At 44.4% G+C, this 22,281-nt stretch overlaps 2 protein-coding genes across 2 annotated transcripts; both read left to right on the top strand.

Moving 5' to 3' along the window:
• Positions 1-67: 67 nt before the first annotated feature.
• Positions 68-10,072, top strand: LOC310684669 (phospholipase A2 inhibitor and Ly6/PLAUR domain-containing protein-like). The gene is made up of 5 exons (XM_083456130.1): positions 68-1,894; positions 2,351-2,467; positions 6,396-6,545; positions 7,630-7,773; positions 9,573-10,072. Exons 1-5 carry the CDS (start codon positions 1,846-1,848, stop codon positions 9,788-9,790), a joined length of 678 nt encoding a protein of 225 aa, XP_083312256.1. The 5' UTR covers positions 68-1,845; the 3' UTR covers positions 9,791-10,072.
• A 3,697-nt stretch (positions 10,073-13,769) lies between these two features.
• Positions 13,770-21,458, top strand: LOC310684722 (phospholipase A2 inhibitor gamma subunit B-like). The gene is made up of 6 exons (XM_083456211.1): positions 13,770-14,476; positions 16,070-16,170; positions 16,795-16,911; positions 17,113-17,265; positions 19,450-19,590; positions 20,328-21,458. The coding sequence occupies exons 2-6, from the start codon at positions 16,122-16,124 to the stop codon at positions 20,474-20,476; spliced, it is 609 nt and encodes a 202-aa protein (XP_083312337.1). The 5' UTR covers positions 13,770-14,476; positions 16,070-16,121; the 3' UTR covers positions 20,477-21,458.
• Positions 21,459-22,281: the final 823 nt, after the last annotated feature.

Here is a 22,281-nt window from a genome sequence, read left to right as displayed (position 1 = left end):
CCTTACTTTTTAGGAGGGAAAAAGTGAGTCTTATAGAGCAAAAAATACAGCAGTTAAAGGGCACACACACAAAATCCTGGGAACTATAGCTTAGCCATCCCAGAGCTACAATCCCCAGCACCCTTAAACAATTTAAAGTTCCTAGGATTCTTTGTGAGATTCCTGCATTGCAGGGGGTTTGGACTAGATGATTCCTGGGTCCCTTCCAACTCTGCGATTTAGAACTCCATGATTCTATGATAATTGTGCAATTTAAGCAGTGAGGTTTAAACGTGGAAATGTTTCCTAGTCCTGCATATTTGGCCTGCACTGCTGCTCATCAGTTAATATTTCTTTTCCCTGTATACAAACCTGGGCAAAGTGCAAAGGACATGGAAGAATCTATTCTATGAGGACCAGGGTGGATGGAACTGCATTTCTGGTTTTCGGATAACTTGGCCCTCCCCTCCCCCACCCCACCCCCCAGCTGCCCAGTTCTTCTGCAAGATAGCATTCAGTGCATTCACATGTGAAGAATATTGCATTCGTTTTCCGGATTATGGGGCTAGTGTTCCTGTCTCATTTAATAATGCTCTTCTCAGCACTGGAGCACTTGTTGCTTTATGGAACTGTGGCATTTCGTCCTGAATTTAATTCCCACCAATGGGCATCCTATGGTGCAACAACGAACATCATTGGACGACATTGCTTCTTTCGCTCTATCCACACATGCATATTTCTGTCCCCCCATCAAAACATCAGAAAGGAATGCTATGCTGATATAGTACCTCCATCTATTAAAAAAAACTACTCCCACAATTTTCTGAATTAAATGAATTCATTTTTTTCTGGAATCAACCTAGCAAACTACATTCCACTGGTTTTCTGGGCTTTTACGGCCCATGAAAGCTCAAATATAATGTGAAAATCAACAGTTGCGGAACAGAGTGACAAGCTGTAGTTAAAAGCGTATTGTTGATCACTTCTCTCTCTCTCTTTAATAATAATAATTTTAATCAACGTTGGCTGGCGTGACGTGGCCCACCATCACTGCGACATGGTTGAAAAGCAAGGACTTCTGGGAGCTCATGGGAGCTATTCACATCCACCAGTAAGGCGTCGAGTCTCAGATGTTCTCATTGAGAGCAGGGAGGGCAGGGAATGGTTCTTAAAAAGTCTGGACTGAAGTATAGCAAAAATTCACAAAACTGGGTTTGTCCAAAAGCTGGCTGCAGTGATAGTAGTCATAGGAGCCAAATCCTAGGGGCTGGGGGGTCTTCACCTCTCAATAAAATATTTGAGGGGCCCACACACCCCAAGTTAATGGATGTTGCCATTGAAATAGTGTGTGTGTGTGTGTGTGTGTGTGTGTGTGTGATGTGATCAATTATGTGGGGTGGGGCTTACCTGCCCCCCCCCATTTTATTCAAATTGGCACCCCTGGTTGTTGTTGCATATTTCTCACATTCACTTGGAGGTGACCCTCAGGTGTCTGGCAATGCTCAAAATGTGGATTGCATTGCACGAAAATAGAGAAACATTGGTATAGATTTCTCAGTTGACTTTCAACTTTGGCAGCAGGACAGAGAATAGGATTATTATTTTTTTAAAGTGCCCTTGCCCTTTCTGAGAACTGTTTGCTCAACTTTGTAGAACACCCTCAGCTGAGTCACACAGAGCCAGTGGCTTCGCTAGATTCAGAAGAGCACTTTGTGCTTTGAAAGACATGGTTTGTAGCCCACAAAAGCTTCTGCCCTAATAAACTTTTTTTTTTTTAGGTGGCATAAGCCTCATTTTTGTTATAGGAAACCCCCGTGGCTACTCCTCTAGAAATTGCCGGTCCCAGGCCAGGAGACCTCTAAAATCATGGAGACCCCACTGTCTATCTTCCTCCTTTCAGTTTTCATCACTACAGGTGAGTAGATAATGCTAAGAAACCATTGAGGCTAATGAGTTTACAAGCCTTCCAAGAATAAACTAATTGCTACATCTCTTAAGAAAGGTCCATAGAAATAGAAATAGGCTGTGTACACGTCATACATTTAGAGGGTGCTTGGAAATGTAGTTCTGTGATGGGAAAACTACAGTTCTGAGAATTATTTGGGGGAAGTGGACACTTAAAATGTGCTTACATGCCTGCCGTTTTTTGCAATCTGAGATATTTGAGATCTGAATGATTAGTATCTGTGCCAATGTATAGCCATAGGGATAGTATTGGCACCGTGTCACATGAAGAGTTGCTCGTACATTGTATTCATCGAGGGCACAATCTCTCTCTGCGCACACAAATAGTTGAGCTGTACACTGTACAGCAATCCACATGCCATGTCTAACACATCCAGGTGATACTTTTTCTTTACCCTGTTTTTAGGGGCCTCTCTGGAGTGTGAGATTTGTGAGGGCCTTGGGCACTCTTGCAGTGGGCCTACAAACAGATGCCCCCCTGGTTTCGACAGATGTGCCGTTATGCTGTCAGAGACTACAGTGGGTAAGTCCATGGCAAAAGCTCAAAGACTGCCTCTTTCCATACAAACCTACCCAGTCCCTGAGATCATCTTCTTGAGGTCCTCCTTCATGTGCCTCCTCCTTGAGAGGTCTGGAGGGTGTCAACACGAGAATGGGCCTTTTCTGCAGTGACTCCTCGTCTGTGGAATGCTCTCCCCAGGGAAGTTCGCCGGCGCCTTCATTACACACCTTTAAGCGCCAGGCAAAAGCGTTCCTTTTTAACCAGGCCTTTGGTTAATCCCATGCCCTTTTAAAATGTGGCTTTTTTTGGGGGGGGGGTGCTATTGGGTTGTTGTTTTTATTCTGGTTATATATACAGTGGAACCTTGGTTCTCGAATGGCTTAGTTTATGAACAAATCGGCTCCCAAGTGCCAACAACCTGGAAATAAATGTTCCTCTTTTCAAACGTTTTTCGGAAGCCAAACTTCCGACGCAACTTCTACTTGAGTGTAGGAACCTTCTGCAGCCAATTGGAAGCCTTGGTGTTTGAACGTTTCAGAAGTTGAATGGACTTCCGGAACGGATTATGTTTGAGAACCAAGGTACCACTATATTGCGGGTTGTTGTTTTTTAATCTTTTCTGTGAACTACCCTGAGAACTCCGGGTATAGGGCAGTATAATAATAATAATAATAATAATAATAATAATAATAATAATGGCTAGGAAGGAGACTGACTAAACATTAGGAACAACTTTCTCATGGTAATAGCTGTTTGACAGTGGAATGGGCTACCCCAGAAGGTGCTGGTCTCTCATCCACTGGTAGTTTTTAAACAGAGAAGAAGAAGAAGAGAAGAGTTTGGATTTGATATCCCACCTTTCACTCCCCTTCAGGAGTCTCAAAGCGGCTAACATTCTCCTTTCCCTTTCTCCCCCACAATAAACACTCTGTGAGGTGAGTGGGGCTGAGAGACTTCAAGGAAGTGTGACTGGCCCAAGGTCACCCAGCAGCTGCATGTGGAGGAGCGGAGACGCGAACCCGGTTCCCCAGATTACAGGACTACCGCTCTCAACCACTACACCACACTGGCTCTCAGTTGGATGATCATCTGTCAGGGACTCTTTAGCTGAGATTCCTGCAATGTAAGGGGTTGGACTAGATGGCCCTTGGAAGTCCCTTCCAACTCTACAGTAATATGATTCCATGGCACTAACTGCCCCCCCAAAGGGGAACGAATCCAGAATCTTCCCAGTTTCATCTTGCATAGGCTGGACTGGCTTCATTCTTCACACTAACTCCACAGAGTAGGAGTCTAAGCCAATTGGGGCAATTGCTTTGGTTTAATTATGAGTGGGGTTATGTGTCCTTGATGCCCCTGTTAGCACAGGATTTCCTTATAGCTCCCTGCATTTCAGAATACAAAGGCTTCTGCTAAACATGAAACATGGAAAGAAAAGCCGTTTCCCCAACTTGAGAGACATTAGCAGTAATTGTGGCCTAGACAGCATGGACATTCACCGTGGTATAAGTAGAGGGACAAATCTAGTTAGTTTTGGTTTCTGACAACAACAACAACAACAACAACAACAACAACAACAACAACAACAACAACAATTTATTATTTATACCCCGCCCATCTGGCTGGACTTCCCCAGCCACTCTGGGCGGCTTCCAAAAAAATATTAAAATACTGTAATACATCAAACATTAAAAGCTTCCCTAAACAGGGCTGCCTTCAGATGTCTTCTAAAAGTCTGGTAATTGTTGTTCTCTTTGACATCTGGTGGGAGGGCGTTCCACAGGGAGGGCGCCACTACCGAGAAGGCCCTCTGCCTGGTTCCCTGTAACTTGGCTTCTCGCAGTGAGGGAACCGTCAGAAGGCCCTCAGTGCTGGACCTCAGTGTCTGGGCAGAACGATGGAGGTGGAGACGCTCCTTCAGATATACTGGACCGAGGCCGTTTAGGGCTTTAAAGGTCAGCACCAACACTTTGAATTGTGCTTAGAAACGTACTGGGAGCCAATGTACGTCTTTCAAGACCGGTGTTATATGGTCTCGGCAGCCGCTCCCAGAGCTATGAAACAATATTGTAAGGTTGCACCAAAAGTGTAAAGTGGGCTTTATCCAGTCATGTTCATTCGAAGTGGACACACATTAGATTGTGTGTCTTGCTAAAATTAATGGACCTAAATTAGTCATGTCCATTCATTTCAAAAAGTCTACTCTCAGTAGGAGTAACACCGGATTAAAATCCACTGAAGTTAGTGGGCAGCAGTACTCCACAGTACTTCTCCACAGTACTTGTCAGCTGTAGCTGAAGAGGATGGATGAAAATAATAGAAGGAATAGATTTAAATTATCTGGAGCCTCAGTTCCATGCCACTAACTTCTGCCATCCCAGGTGGAATTATGGCAGTGTCTCCCTCCCAACTTATTAAAAATGTAATTTGACCTTCCCTGCAAGGAACAATACGGGCATTCCTCTTAGATTAAGTTGACGGATTATGCCGAAATGGCAAAAATGTCCGGAAGAATCAGAAATCAAGAAGACTAAAATTTTAATAAGGAATGGGGGAAATTTACAATTTATCTTAAAAACCATTGCAAACAGTTAAAACTGTTAGTAGGATTGGAATAACACTTATACAGTGGTGCCCCGCAAGACGAATGCCTCGCAAGACGGAAAACCCGCTAGACGAAAGGGTTTTCCGTTTTGGAGGTGCTTCGCAAAACAAATTTGCTATGGGCTTGCTTTGCAAGACGAAAATGTCTTGCGAGTTCCTGCGGGGTTTTTTTTCCTCCCCCCCCTTTTTTCCCAAGCCGCTAAGCCGCTTAACAGCTGATCCACTAAGCCGCTTATCAGCTGATCTGCTAAACCCGCTAAGCTGCTAATAGCGCTAATCCGTTAATCCGCTAATGGGCTTGCTTCGCAAGACGAAAAAAACCGCAAGACGAAAAGACTCGCGGAACGGATTCTTTTCGTCTTGCGAGGCACCACTGTAGTTTAATGGTAAATTTTGGACATAATGGAGATGCAAAAGATTTGGATTACAGTGGTGCCTCGCAAGACGAAATCAATTCATTCCGCGAGTCTCTTCCTCTAGCGGTTTTTTTGTCTTGCGAAGCAACCCTATTAGCGGCTTAGCGGATTAGCGCTATTAGCGGTTTGGCGGCTATTGGCGGCTATTAAAGGCTTAAGGGATTAGCGGATTAGCTGCTAAAAGGCTATTAGCGGTTTAGCGGCTTAGAAAAAGGGGGTGGGGAGCGGAAAAAAATCTCAAGACTCGCAAGACATTTTCGTCTTGTGAAGCAAGCCCATAGGGAAATTCGTCCTGCGAAGCGCATTGAAAAACGGAAAACCCTTTCGTCTAGCGGGTTCTCCGTCTTGCGAGGGATTCGCCTTGCGGGGCACCACTGTATTATAAGAGATGCAGGAGGAAATGATTAACAATAGAACCCACAAAGGGAAGGAGGGAAGTCCAGGAGATTCTCTGGAATCTTGGTTTTTTTGTTGTATGCTGGATAAGTAATTTGAAAAACCAAATAATTTTTTTTAAAGTAATCGCTTTCCTCTTAATGACCTGGTGGGCCACCATAGTGCCTTATAAGGAATGCTCCATGATATTACATGGGGCATAGGGGAATGACTTCATTCCGAGATCCTTGATATCTTCTTCCATCAGCTGGGACAGAGAGCCTTTCCCAACCTGGTGCCCTTTCAGATTTCCTGGACCAACTTCCATCAGTCCCAGGCAGCATGGCCAATGACCAGGGAGGATGGCAGCTGCAGTTCAGAAACATCTGGAGCACCCCAGGTTGCAGAAGGCCGCAATAGCGAGAATTGGGCTTGATGGACCAACGATCCGATTCACGTGAAGTGACATGACACTTACTAAGGATGCTGAGAAGTAGGGTCAATACCATCATGGTCCTTTTTCAGACATCCTGTTTCCCTTTTGATGCTTACAGGAACAAAGTTGAAGGCCATTGTGAAGAGTTGTGTGCCATCCAGTGCCTGCAACAATGGCGTCACCGTCATCAATATGGGCCAGACAGGAAGAGTAGTGACCCAAGTTTTCTGCTGTGTGGGGGACCAGTGCAGGATGATGACCCCCACCTGTACGTTGCTGCTGTTCTCCTCTTTCCTTTCCTCTCTTTATCTTACTACGTTTAATTAGCTTTCTTTAAAAACAGCAAACAGCCGAACCCTAAATCTGTCATATTCCTCTGCTCCTTGACTCACACCACACTCCAGTTTAATGAGCTCACATTTGGTGTACTTCATTTATTTATCTGCAGTCCATTCAAAAACAGCAGGGGAATCCCTAACGCACAAGGAGCACTCCCAATCCTATACAATTAGTTTTAAAAAATCTTTCTTGTTTGCCCCCTGGGAATTGTATTTTTTATTAGAGAAGAACAAGCTCCCTCTATATCTATTGTAAGAATTGTCAATCTTTTTGGGGGGCAGTGAGCATAATCGGGACTTGGGAAAAGGGACATGGGTGACAGCCATAAATGGCTACCATGGGGACTGGCACAAAATGGCCTCCTTGGAGGAGGCATGGTATGACACAAAATGGCAGCCACAAAGGGAGCAGAGAAAGTAATGGACCACAAAATGGGACAGACATGCCCCTACTGCCCCATTGAGAGGGAAAAGGATGGGAGGGAGGGAGGCTGTCTGATCCTTGGATCCAATGAAATGTGGATATGTTTAAGGAAGCATGTTCAATGTAGGGGATGCTGAGCCAATGCAAATAGGAACCAAGCAGAAAATCCAAACCGTCTCTCCTGCCTGTGGGTTTCTGAGGAGATATTTACAGAGTCCTTTTGGGGCACCATAGGAGATGCTGGCAAACACTTTAGCCCTTGTGAGTACCAGGCTGACCACCCCTGCTGTATTTGAATTGATAAACGACACAGTTTGAGGTCTAAAGCAAAAACAACTGGTACACCTATTATTAAATTCCTCACCTCTTTCCCAAATTTGTACGCTTGTTTTACAAGACCACAACATGTGCCAGTAGGCCCCATTAATTTAATACTTGAATAAAGTCTTGGAGATGGCCTCTTTCCCCCTCAAATATTCTGAATTGAACTCATAATTGGTGAACGCCTCCACCCCACATGAGGGACTTAGAAACTGGCTGCTCAAACAGGGGCTCAAGCTGTGTTTTTCTTTCATCCCAAATGTATGCAGTGACACCCGCAAAGACAAAGCCAAATGGCAAAGTTTGCCCAGCCTGCTATGCTCTGCACAGTCTTGAGTGTGAGGAGGAGGAAGAGGTCAAATGTTCTGGGGATGAGAACTATTGCCTTGACTTGTCTGGAACTACAACTGCAGGTAGCTGAACGCATAAGCATATGAAGAAGCAAATCTACACTGTCACACAACAACTCAGACTGGTCTTTATTCTTTCACTACTTCAGTCAGTACAGCCACATTCTGAAAGGTACCCCATACCTCAGAGGTCACCAGCCCTTTTGGACCAGTGCATATATTTTGAGAAAGTGCTGGGGTGCCAGTCACAAAATGGCTGCCATGGAGTAGGCATGGCATAAGACAACCATCCCCAACAACCTTCTATTTACCATGGGAAGTCAGCTACATCTTGCTGGGCATTGTTATGGTGATCACACACACACACACACACACACACACACACACACAGGTTGTTGTTGTCTCATAAAAACAGCAAGCATTCTCAGTACCAGGGACTACATGCAGGTCTCGCTTACTGAACACAGTACATATCCTGGAAATTGTTTGTTTGTTTAAAGAGTGTTCTCATAATGAGCCCACAATTTCCATTCATTCCCATAGGAACATTTCTAATTGGGGATTTGTCCAATATCTTCCCATGCCCCTCTCTCCATGGTTTTTTGCTGAAATGGCTGCAGCCAACCAGCAAGAGAGAGACAAAGGAAAAACTGATTTGTCCAATCTCTCCTGCTCTCTCATTTGTTCAGTCTTCCTCCCTCTCTGCATATTTGCTGCCCAAAATGGCTGCTTCTGACCAACAAAGCACAAACAAGCAAGGATGTAAAGAAGTGGGCAAACTCTTGATGTTTGGATATCTGAATCCGCAGAGTGTATAGCAAGGGTCAGTCATAATTATTTACATTCCAATAAGTGAATTTTCACATAGTGTGAGGGAATAGCAGAACCTGAGTCTATACAAGATAGACACACCATTCTAATTTCACAGAAATTATTTAGAGGAGCACCTGCACTTTTGCTCCATGACTTACTTTCTATGAGGGCTAGATACTTCTTTTTTAAAAATAAATAAATAAATGAAAGCTGGTTTCCGAGCTGTTACCACATAAAATAAGGTACATTCTCAAGAGACTACACCATAAGATGTTACATCAAAAACAACCTGTTACCAAAAAATGTAAAAGAATTTTGTTTTGTTATGAATACCAAACAAACCCATATTTCATCAGGAATTGCCATCCTGTCATATACGTAACAAATGGCCTTGAAATGGAAGCAAAATCCATAGATTTAGCTACACCCAAAGATATTCTTCATTTATGAGTCAATTTTTCAGAAAGAATGATAAACATTACTTTTACAAACCATTAAAACAAAAACAAAAAAACTGAAGGGCTCTTTCCAGCCCGTGATATGGCCAAACGAGCAGCTACTAATAAATTTTTTTAAGTGGTTTACATATTCAGTCTGTATTTGACCCATCAAAAATTGATAAACAACACAATTTGACATCTAAAGCTAAAACTACCAGTACACCTATTATTTCAGAAATTTCCTGCCTCACCTCTTCTCCAAATTTGTACGCTTGTTTTACAAGGCCACAACAAGTTCTAATCCTTGAATTAATGTGGAGGGGGAAAGATTTTGGATGGCACTTTGATGACATCATGCAGACTGGGCAATAAATTTGCATGCATGATCAGTGCACAGCCCACAACAAAGCACCGTGGAAACAGAGTGTGATAGCCTCATCCCTCTCTGCCACACACAAGATCAGGAAAAGATGGATCTCCTAGATCCCTGCCTCCTCCCATCTTCTCTCAGTCAATACTGTAGAAGATGGGTAGGTGCTTATCACAGTTCATCCTATATTTCCCTGGTATTGATTGTTGACTTGGATCTTCTGCAATCCTCTCTTTTAGGAGCCTTAGTGGTTACAACCATCATGAAGGGCTGTACGAACTCCGCAACCTGTCAGAAACTGAATGAGCATTCCGGCTCTTTCTCTGGGATCAGTGTTGTCGCCTTAAGCAATTGCAAGCCAGCTAACAGCTCTGGAGGCCACGGGATCCTTCCAGGATCATTTGGACTATTTTTTGCAACCCTTGCCGGGCTCTGGTCTGTGATGCAGCTTCCATGATTTTGCCCCGTGGGACAGAGGCTGGGCTGTCGTGACATTCGCTTGGGGCTCTTGGAACCTAGGAGGACTGTAGGCTTTTCAGAGGAGACAGAACCTTCAGCCTACACTAGGGATGGGGAGCCACACTTGCGGGGACCAAATGTCTCCTCTTTCTATATTAGCCTCGGGACTCCCTCCAGGTCACATACCTCACCAACTGTGTTCTGTAACCTTCTCTTCTCCTCTCTTCTGTTCTCTTCTCTTCTCTTCTCTTTTTATTAAAGATTTACTTGGGTTACAGAAGTACATACAGTGGTACCTCAGGTTAAGAACTTAATTCGTTCTGGAACTGTTCTTAACCTGAAGCACCACTTCAGCTAATGGGGCCTCCCGCTTCTGCTGTGCCACTGCTGTGCGATTTCTGTTCTCATCCTGAAGCAAAGTTCTTAACCCGAGGTACTATTTCTGGGTTAGCAGAGTCTGTAACTGAAGCTTCTGTAACCTGAAGCGTCTGTAACCTGAGGTACCACTGTACATCATCTCTAGTTTCAGATCATAAAGTCTTTTTTTACAGATCATTTATATTTGATGTGAGCCTTTGATGCTGTGTGCGGTATAAGGTTGGGGAACAAGATAGGGGGGGGAGAGAGAAGGGGGGGAGAGAGAAGGGGGTGGTAGTCAGTTTTTATTCTTTTACATAATGTATGCGTGAGGTTTTGTGTCCGTGTCATGATGGGTAGGTTCTTTTTCTATGCATTTAATAATTTTCATTGGCAGTGGGGGGGGGCAGGGCCTGGTTGGGTGACCTTCACTTGATTGCATTGGGTTTTGTTTGTGAGAGGGTGGGGTTTTTGGGTCAAGTTAGCCATATCAGTTTGCATGCTGTCAGTGGGTTTATGTTGTTGGGCTGTGTGCCTCACCGGGGTGAAGGCATCCTTTTTTATTTGTCCCTGTGTCTGTTTCAGTCCACACCCAGCCCAAAGTGCACACCAAGATACCCAAAACATTACTATGTTCCTCCTCTGGTCTCTGAGCCCAACATCCCGGTTCCCACAGACAAGGGTACCATCAAAACTAAGCCCATTAGTGTATCAAAGCAAGCATATAGGAACATCTATGAGATCATAGCTATAGCAACTTCCAATTAATTGAAGGGTCACCTTGCCAAGAGGGCTTAAGCACAGCTTCCAGAGTAGTTTAGCTTTGGTACAACACATGCCTTCCCTTGCCTGATTCAGATATCACTTTAAAGAGCCTCGACTGCCTCCAAAGAATCCTGGGAATTTTGCTTTGTGAAGAGTGCTGGGGGTAGTGTGGAGCTATAGTTTTCAGAGGGCTTTGTCCGTCAATCCCACTTCCCAAGGAACTCTGGGAACTGCAGGGCAATTGCTGTGCCTGCAATTTGCAGATAACTTTCTCAGGAAATAAGCGTGGTAGGAGATGAAGTTACTGGGCATACCAACAAATTGCTGGGCCTGAATGGTATTGTTATAAGAAAAACTGCTCCCTTTCCCTTATGGGGTATTCCAGAGCCCATACACAGTCCTTAAGTGGGTTCCCTATCAGTAGGAGAAAATAACAGAGGCCAACCAGAGTATATTGAAAAGCAAAGCGGCTAGTAAGCCTGATCTTTGTTCATGGAACTGTTACAACAGGGTCCCCACTCACCACATGCAGGAGGGAGGAGAACCCTGAACAATGGTGCGCAAACCCCTATATAGACTTTTGAAATTGCCCACCCTGTAGCCCAAGACCACCCCCTAAAACATCATACATACATCACGGAAGGAGGCGGTCTACAGCAGAAACCCTGTTTGCCAGGATACCTGATAATGGTCTCTCACTGCATTACCAGGGCAGCCTGGCCATTCTTTTGTGATGCTTAATACTTTAGCTCCTGAATCCAGGTCACAGGCTCACTCTATTCCTGCACAAATATGCCCTTAAGACAGGATTTGCAAGCAAAAAGACATTGGGAAAGCTTTCCCCATTTGCCTACCTTACTGTAGAGGAATATTTGAGGTCACTGGGAGAGTCAAAATGGCTTCAGGATAGCTCTCCCATACTATTTCAGACACATGGTTCATATATTTAAATGTGTGCATTTATGAATATTTATTCTACACTTGAGACCTTAAGATTCTTATAACAGTATCCACTTGAGAGTTTTTTTTAAAAAAAACCCTCAGATGTGAATATTGTCATATGAACTGCCAATACCGTAATGCCTTTATACAATTCAAACTTGGGATACTGTATACAGCTGGGGGTCACTGCGTTGAACGGCACTGCAATGGGTGCCAACCATAAATTAAAGAACAGAGCCTTAACAACAAATAAATAGGTAAACGGCTGCTTAATGATTCATTGCTGGTAAATTCCCCTGGTTGATGACTTTGTTATATGCAAATATGCATTATGCAAGTTTCGGGTTGCACAACTCAGTATTTGACTTTGCAGTGCTCTGTTGCCGTACAATTTAATTATGGGTCTATGATACCAATGTGAATATTTTTAGCCATTTTAGGGAGATTAATGGCACAATGTGACTGAAGGGCAGAAAGGACGATTAAAGCCATTGTCACGGGCCCTTCTCAGGGTGATCCTATTTTTGCAGACTATGGGAACATCCCTATGCACATATGAACCAACTCCTAGGGGCCAAGGTCCCTTCATCCACCATAAAATATTTGAGGGGACGAGGGGTGGGGGCAAACTTGATCGGCATTGCCATTCAAATGGTGTGCATGAGCCACCATTTGAATGGCAATGGGGCTTACCTGCCCCCCCCCAATATTTCATTCACGTTGGAGCCCCTGCTTTTGTGCATCCACCACACATTTAAAGCACAACTTCCCAAGGAATCCTGGGAACTGTAGTTTGTGAGGGATACTGGGAGCTGTTGCTCTGTAAGGAGCAACTACAGTTCCCAGGATTCCTTGGGGGGGAGTCATGTGCTTTAAATATTCATTGGATGTGCTTTAAATGCATGGTGAGCAGATTTGAGCTGGTGGCAATTGACCAGGAAAGAGATCTTTTGGGGCATGGTGGACAGGTACTTTGATCCACTAATTGGCAGCTGTCAAAAGGAAGAATGCCACTCTGCGGATCGTCAGGAAAAGGACCGAAACTGCCAACAGTGCAATGCTTTCATTCAAATCTATGCCATTGCCACACTTGGGATATTGTGGCCACGTCTCAGAAAGTGTATGCTAGAGCTGGGAAAAATGCAGAAAAGGCAAATCAAAATTATTCAAAGGCTGGAGCACTCCGCTAGGATAGACATTTCATGACTTTTTCATTGAGAGAGGTGGAAAAAGGTAAATAAGATGGGTGTGTGATAGACATACCCATCAAGTGTCTCAATTTTCCTGGGACTTCCCAAAATTTGATCCTGATTTGATGTCCCATTTCCCCCCTCCAGCACCACCACTAAGCTGGGGGGGGGGGGGCAAGCACATCTTTTGGTGCCATGAATCAGCTGGTTCCCGTGTGCTGAGCACTGCACCAAAAGACGCGTGCATTTTGGTGTGGTGCACTCACGCAAGCCAAAAGACCCACATATTTTGGTGCAGCGTGTCTTGATTCACATCAAAGTAATGGTGGCGGGTATGGACACTGATTCTTGATACAATGCAGGCATTGTGCATTATGCAGAGAAAGAGGATAAGAGGCTCTCTCTCTCTCTCTCTGGCTCTCTCTCTCTCTCTGGCTCTCTCTCTCCATCTATCATGGTACTAGGAAAGGGGATAGTCCACTGAAGCTGAATGCTGCAATATTCAAAACAGAGGAAAAAGATGTAGTTGTTTTTTTCTCACAATGCAGCATTAAAACTATGGGATTCCACAAAGAGGTGGCTGCCAAGTTGGATGGATTTAGAAAGCGATTATACAAAAACATGGAGGACAAGGCAATGAGTGGCGGCTAGTCCTGGCTATATGCTTTCAGAATCAGTGAGAGTGTGCCTCTCTGAATGCCCTTTGTTGGGGAACAACAGTAGGAGAGGGCTACTGTGCTCATGCTTTGCTTGTGCATGTCCCCCAAGCATCTGATTGGCCACTGTGGGATACAGAATGTTGGATTGCACGGGCCATTGGTCTGATCCGTCAGGGCTCTTCTGATGTCATTAAGGCATTCTACAGCCTCAGTGCTATGACAGAAAAAGTCATGCTAGCAAGGAGGTGATGGGGGTTGTAGTCCAAAACATCTGGAGGGCACCAGGCTAGTGACAGCTGCTCTAAAGACCCCCACAAAGTCCATATGTGTCACCCACAATTGGCCTAGAATGGAAGACGAGTTGGGATGCTGCTTCGCTAGTGGTATTTCAGGGCAGCCCCCAAACCACAGAGACAATTTTTCAAGGTGGGTTTTGCACAAATGTAAGCCTTGCAGTCAATTCACAGCTGTCCAGGTGAAGCAAAATGAGAGCACACCAAGGAGTTTTTCTATCTCCTGACGCATCGCCTCGTGTTCTCCCTGAAAAAAACAGAGGGTTCCCACCCAGAAATTTATTTCTTATTTCCTTCTTCGTTGAGATGGAAGAGAGTGTCCCAGCTGGGTGATGGATAGCTGGGAGGAGCAGCTGAGGAGGAAAAAATGACATTGCATCTCTACTATAAATAGCCCGAGGAATGGTGCACATTCACTCAGCCTACGCAGTTGACCTTTGGCAACGATCGCTTCTGCTGCAGCTGCTTGGAGCCCCAGGTAAGCTCATCCTTCCAAAGAACAACGGGACCTGCCTTATACTGAGCCAGACCATTGGCCCATCTCTCTCAGTGTTGCCTACACTGGCTGGTTTCAGCTCTCCAGGCTTTCAAGCAGAGGTCTTCCCAGACCTCCCTTGAAATGTTGAGGACTAATCTTGTGGCTTTTTTTGTGTTTTTCATGCGGTCTACCACTGAGCTTTGTCTCTCCCTTTCTTTTATATCCTTCCTTTTCTCCAAGGAACTCTTGGTTCACCCCCACCCCCCACATTTTATCCTCACAACAACCCTTTGGAGGTAGGTTAGGTTGCATGGGTTACCAGTTTGCTACCAGGCCAGGTTCAAGGTTATTGTGTTGAATCACAAAGCCCTAGAAAACTTTGGCTCAGTTTGGTCCCAAAGTACCTTAAGGACTATGTGATTCCTTAAGTTTGAACCTTGATCTTTAAGGTCTAATGTTGGCCCACTTTGGGTGGTCCCACATGCCAGCTGGCCTTTAAGGTAAAGGTAAAGGGACCCTGACCATTAGGTCCAGTCATGGCTGACTCTGGGGTTGCAGTGCTCATATCGCTTTATTGGCCGAGGGAGTCAGCGTACAGCTTCCGGGTCATGTGGCCAGCATGACTAAGCCGCTTCTGGTGAACTAGAGTGGCTCACGGAAACGCCGTTTACCTTCCCACCAGAGCGGTACCTATTTATCTATTTGCACTTTGACGTGCTTTCAAACTGCTAGGTTGGCAGGATCAGGGACTGAGCAACGGGAGCTCACCCCGTCGCAGGGATTCGAACCACCAACCTTCTGATTGACAAGTCCTAGGCTCTGTGTGTGTAAAGTCCCTTCACTGTAGAGTTCCCTGCCAGCATCTCTGTCTACTTTCAAATGTCTGCTGAAAACCATACTGTTTAGATACTCCTTCTGAACGTGAGGTTCTTTGCAAGCACCTTTTACGGATGTGTTTGGTGTTCTTTCTTTCTTTTTTTCATTGCAGCATTAGGTTTTTAGGCTGCATACCACCTTGCTCTATGAAAGGGCAGTCTATAAACAGTTAAAGAAACAAATAAATTCATGGGGAGGAGGCAAGGCAGTGCTGAGAGTGCAGGGGGATCTCTGGGCAGCAGCTCCATGGGCTGCAAATTTGGAGCTTCTCCTGAATTGTGGCTGCTCTGTCACATCACAGCAAATGCAGCTCCAACCACCAGGAGGGGGCTACCATTGCCCCATGCTCCCATGGATTTAATAAGTTGGTTTTTTTAAAAAAAGTAATGGATCTGGGTGTCACTACTAAGGTGTTACTGCTGTGCAGCACTTTTCACAGGATGAAAAGATCGCACAAAAAACCTGGTGGGATTTTATTTCTTAAGCTTTGGACAGCATTCACCATCCATGCCAGTTCAGGAAATGTGAGTGTCTTGATTTATAATGGTATGCTACCACTTCTCCTTCTCTGGCACAATGTAATGCTCCCCTGCTGTAGTTTTTAGCTTCAATTCATTATGCTTCAACTAAACTTTTTTTTTTTAAAAAAGATGGTACATAGAGTTTATATATAAATAATTGGTTGCACGGTCTGTTTATTTCTTATCTCCCTTCTAGGCAACTCTGGTGAACTGAGTGTTTTGCACCTCTTTGTAACAGAAAAATCACCATGTGGTCTCTCCTTGGCTGCTTCCTCCTCGGTGCTTTCCTAGCTACAGGTGAGGAGACGTCTTACCAGTTTATGGAACTGTTCTGGGTTCTGGGTTCTGGGTTCTGCAAGAGTTGGTAGCTCCTGAGATAACAACAAAAGCCAATGCTTCTTTTTCCGGAGTCAATAGATTTGCTGATGGCATAAAACTAACATCTCCACCCATTCTGAGAAATTTGTGCAAGAAACTAGCCACCATTCTGAATATTTTGAATGTGATTCCCAGGTGGGATGGAGCATGGAATGGGACCAGAGAGATGGATAGCAAACCTACAAGTTCTCAACCAACAGCAGCAATGAAGTGTTCTCCAGATATTCCTGGACCCCAGCTTTCATCAACCCTAGTCAGTTTAGTAATTGATCAAGAATGGAGTTGTAGTCCAAATCATCTGGAGGTGCCCTATTCCAGATCCACCTGTGTCATGAAATATTTGGCTAAAACAAAGCCAAAAAACACATGGCTTTGCTTGTGTTCCTCTCTTATAGCCCTTGCTTTTGCCAGATTCTTCCTCCTTTGTCATTTATCTGTGACACTCTGTAAAGTGTGCATTGCATAACAATGGCAAAAATAATCATCTAAATTGTGGGCACAATTCTATGAATGGTAAAAACAGCTAAGTGTTTGTTTCTCCAGGTACTTGTCTTCAGTGTGAGGTGTGCTATAGCGGAGGCAACAACTGTACTGGTGAAATGAAGACTTGTGGTGCTGGTCAAGATACCTGCATTATCAGTCTGACGGAGTATTTACAACGTAGGTATTCTTGAGAGTCTTGGGCTGAGATATCACATAGGTGCTATGCTGAAAATTTCATATGTTGACTATTCATTGGGTGGATGTGGATGAAGCAAACCCCTCACAAAAACTATGTCTGTGTAGAAATTTCTTCAACATTATCAGGAGGGGGCTGCCCTATTCTTGACTCAACCTTTCCCTTCTCAATCACCTGTGCAGCTCCGGTGACAATCACATCTGTCGCTAAGGACTGTGGTTCATCCAGCTTCTGCAAAATTGGTGCTGAAGAGATAAATCTTGGGAGTGGAATGCAAGTGAGATCAAATATCGTCTGCTACAAGGAGAATCAAAGTGGAACAGTCTCATTTCCTGGTATGTACTGTCTTGTCTATAAGATCTAGAAACTTGCATGGCTGCCCTCTAATTGTGAACCCTAGTTCTCCAACATAGCTACAATTGCCAGAGTGGTTTAACAGTCTGTTCCTCTTCTTAGGGAAATCTGAGAACTGTAGCTCTGTGAGGGGAGTACAGAAGTTGCTTAGCAACTCTCAGCACCCTTAGAAACTACAGTTCCCAGGGCCCTTTGGGGGAAGCCATGACTGTTTCAAGTGTTATGATACTGCTTTAAATGTATAGTGCAGATGGGACCCTAGATTCCCAGGAAGAATAATGGGCTCAGTCCATTATGTAGGAGCAGCCAATGTAGAACCCTACTGACACCAACATTGTTGCCACTTACCAAGATGGTGGCAACAAGGTTGGGATGGTGCAGGTGCCCTGATGGGGGAGCATGGGCTTGTTCTCCTGGTATACCTTCACAGACCCAACCTCACCACAGCCCTGACCCACCAGCCCTGCACAGTACTAGTAAGCATCATCAACAACAGTATAGGGATGATGGCTCCACATCAACACCTTCCCACTGTAGCCACTTCTGCTTATAAACCTTACAGCCTTGGAGCCATCTTTAAGAACTCAGCAGCCATGGTAAGCCTCCTTTCACTGAACCGAGAACTGACTGGCAAAACAGGAACTCAACTTCCTAGTGGAATTAAAATAAAATTGCTCAGTGGAGTTAAATTTAATAGACTGGGGCATCACACTGAGACAGATTTCTAATTTGCCAATACCCTCCGATCTGACTGCTCTGCCCCCTAACCCCAGGGATGGAGAAACTGTGCCTCTGCAGTTGAAGTTGGACTTCAACTCTCATCAGCCTCAGTGGGCATGGTCAATGGTCAGATATGTTAGGAGTTGTAGTCCAGCAACACCGGAAGACCCCAGGTTCTCCACCCTGGCTGTAACTCTGTGCTTGTTTGTTGTCACTTCTTAGTGGGGAGGGAGCTTTAGTCCATACAATCTTAAGAACATAAAAAGAGTCCGGTGGATCAAGACAATGGCCTATCAAGTCCAGCATACTTAAATCACCAGCTAGGTGCCTGTGAGAACCCCCAAGGACCTGAACATGAGAGCACTATCCCCTCCTGTGGTTTCCAGCAAATGGTATTCAGAAGCTCTGAGGATGGAGATAGAACATAGTCATCATAGCTACTGGCCACAAAAGCCTTGTTGTCTATGAATTTGTCCAATCCTCTTTTAAAACCATCCAGGTTGATGGCCATGACTGTCTCCTGTGGCAGCAGGTGGCACTGTGGTCTAAACCACTGAGCCTCTTGGGCTTGCCGCTCAGAAGGTCAGTGGTTTGATTCCCCACAACAGGGCGAGCTCCCGTTGCTCTGTCCCAGCTTCTGCTAACCTAGCAGTTCGAGTACATGCCAGTGCAAGTACATAAATAGGTACCGCTGTGGTGGGAAGGTAAACAGCATTTCCATGCGCTTTGGTTTCCATCATGGTGTTCCATTGTGCCAAAAGCAGTTTAGTCATGCTGGCCACATGAATCCAGAAAGCTATCTGTGGACAAACGCCAGCTCCCCTAGGCCTGAAAGTGAGATGAGCGCCACAACCCCATAGTCACCTTTGACTGGACTTAACCGTCCAGGGGTCCTTGACCTCCTTTACCTTTTTAATGGTGCTGCATGAAAAAGTGCTTCATTTTATATGTCCTGAATCTTTCAAATCTTCAAATGTTCTGAATATTTACAAATTCAGAACATTAATATTTAGTATTTAATTCCTCTGGCGAGAAGCCAAGTTACAGGGAACTAGGCAGAGGGCCTTCTCAGTAGTGGCGCCCTCCCTGTGGAACGCCCTCCCACCAGATGTCAAAGAGAACAACAACTACCAGACTTTTAGAAGACATCTGAAGGCAGCCCTGTTTAGGGAAGCTTTTAATGTTTGATGTATTACAGTATTTTAATATATTTTTTGGAAGCCGCCCAGAGTGGCTGGGGAAGCCCAGCCAGATGGGTGGGATATAAATAATAAATTATTATTATTATTATTATTATTATTATTATTATTATTATTTATTATTTCATCAAAAGAGCTGAGGATAGTGAAAAGAGTTGCTTCTTCCTCAGCCCCTTATTGTTTCAGAGCTGAGGCCAGGCATTGGTAACAGACATCTGATGGCTGACCTTCCATTTCTCTCCATAGTGCTGCCACCACCAGACACCAAACCCAATGGTCTCCAGTGTCCCGGCTGTGTTGGGATGTTTTCCACCAAGTGCAATGCAAAGCCTGTTGCCTGCAATGGAGAAGAGACCAAGTGCATCAACATTGCAGGGAACGTCACAGGTAGAGAGATTCAGTGTTTTCAAAATTGTCTTTCCATCATCCTGATCTTCAAATGTGCTGAAGAGTGGGGTAACCAGAGTGATCCCCATGGCAACTCCATAACCACCTGGTTTAGGTAGGCTGCTAACCCAGCAGTTCGAAAGCACGTCAAAGTGCAAGTAGAGAAATAGGTACCGCTCCGGCAGGAAGGTAAACAGCATTTCCATGCACTGCTCTGGTTTCACCAGAAGCGGTTTAGTCATGCTGGCCACATGACCCAGAAAAACTGTCTGTGGACAAACGTCGGCTCCCTCGGCCAGCAAAGCGAGATGAGCGCCACAACTCCAGAGTCATTTGAGACTAGACTTAACTGTCAAGAGTCCTTTACCTTTACCTTTTTTAGACTAACATGTGGGTTAAAGCAGCTATCCTCCAGTTTTCATGCTTCTCCAAATTTTGCATAGAATCCTCAGCTTTTTTTAAAAAAAAAGTACCTGTAAAGTATCTGTAAAATTCATACAGATTTTTTTGAATTTTAATGCATTGAAAAAGATCTGCAGAATGACACAGAAACAGGAAAAAAAGCTTATGAATACATGAGATGATAACATGAACCAGAAACTGACTGTGACCCATCCATTGCTAATCCACATTTTCTCCAAAATTTCATTTTGAAAGGGTGGTGGCAACTATAATGGGCAGAGAGCGCTGTTCATTGCAGGCTTGATACTAACCAACATGTTGGCCATTTCTTGCAGTGGTTCAGACCATGGATTTTTCCTTAAAGGGATGCGCTAATGAGGCTTCCTGTACCATGCTCAAATTGGGGCCAAGAACGTTTGCAGGAATCAGTAGGGATCTGGCTACGGCTGAGTGCAGTGCAGCTGTTTCCACCAAAGCTCAATAACCAGCTGACTCTTACATCGCAGAATGTCATTGCCGCACCACATCTTTCTTGTCTAAATGGCTTGCCCTTCTTCGCATGCTTTCTTATTGATTAGTTGATTAGCTTCTCCCAAAATCATATCAAATCAAAAAATAAATAAGTGAAGAACTAGATTATAAATAAATCCGTGCAGTGCAATACCTGTGTCCACCACTTGAGGCAGCATATGCTCCTTTAGAATGAACCCACCAATATAATAGAGAGGGAGATATTTTGTGTATGGCAGTTTAAACTCTTCCTTGAGTTTAAAAATCAAGTGAGTAAATGACCAGATCAACAGGGAATCACGTTGGATATTCTCTCTGTGTGTGTGAGATTCATTTGTTCCAGAAACAGAGGATTCAGAAGTTTAAAGAAGCAGCAGAATGCTGAGATTGTATTGTCTATGCCAGGACATTTTCTGTGGGAGCTTTTTCTTTGGACATGTGCAGTGTGACCGGAAGCACTGATAACAACAGTTTTGTGTAACTTGTTGTAACTTGTTGTGAGTCTTTTGCTTATGCTTTGTGATGAGAGAAGCAGAGTGAGTGTCTTGGACTCTTGTTGGATTCTAAACCTGCCTTGACAGTGGTGAATGTCTGTGTATCTTTGCTACCAATATGCTTTTATGCCTGTCAAGTAAACCTCTACACTTGACTGAATCTTTAAGGTGTCCATGGGTGTTTATTGCCTCCTTTGTGTACCTTCAACCCCAAAGATGCTTCCAAGGAAGGAGCTGCGTTGAGATGTAACTCTGCTGGGTATGGATACTGACACACACACACGCAGCGAAAGTGATGCCGGACCCAATTCTTCTAAATCATCTATCAGAGGTTGATGGATTGATCCAACAAATCAAAGGTAGCCATGAGACTTAATAATAATTTATGGAAGTAAATGTCCCAACTTAAGAGGGATATATTTTCAGTGCAAATTCTCTGCAACAAAATTCTGATGGAATGGGAAGAGCCACATTTTATTACAAAATGTGCATCTGAGCATACACAGGATGCACTTTCTCAAGAGTAACAACATGTACGTGTGTGCCAAGTATCCTTAACCATGTGCAGAGTGTCTATGATCAGGTATGATCCGGCCAATGATAAGCAACATCCGGAGAGCTGGTGGTTAACCACCTTTGAGATAGAGGCTTCCATCGTATATCAAAGGGTCTCCAAGGTGGGCTAACTGGCAGTGGTGGGCATGTGTGACAACAGCAGCACTCCAATCAGTGTCAAAAGGCTCAGGGAGGCCGTTTAAATTTCCCACAAGTCCCTGGGCTGAGATATGACACCACAGAGGCATTATGGGAAATTTAAATGGCAGCTCCCAGAACCAACTGCCTGGTGCTAATGGCAGGAAGATATTTTGAAGAAGTTTGCTCTGCTCTGCTGGAGAACAAAGTTATCGGCAGGTGAACATTGCTGACATGAAAGAAAACCGCCAAACTGCAGACAGATAGGCATTGGAAGCTTTTTGTGCTGGGACTCTTCAAAACTGATTACGAAGAGGAAGCAAAAGGTAAATAAAAAAAGTGGAGACCAAAGGAATTTACACCACCAGCAATACACCCCTGTGGGGATTACTTAGAGCAACAGAGGTGTGTACAATTATTCAGGGATGTGGAGAATGTGGATAGAGAAGATGGCTTTAAACCATGCTTTACTCAGAGTAGACCCCATTTACTCAGAATAGGACATCAAATAAAGCTGAATGTCGGCAGATGCAAGGCAGACAAAATAAAGTCCTTCTTCCCATGGCACTTATTTACACTATGGAATTTGCTC

Source organism: Podarcis tiliguerta (genome assembly GCF_965153285.1).
Source record: "Podarcis tiliguerta genome assembly, chromosome: 8".
Classification (NCBI taxonomy): domain Eukaryota; kingdom Metazoa; phylum Chordata; class Lepidosauria; order Squamata; family Lacertidae; genus Podarcis; species Podarcis tiliguerta.
This window is presented reverse-complemented; position numbering and strand designations above follow the sequence as displayed.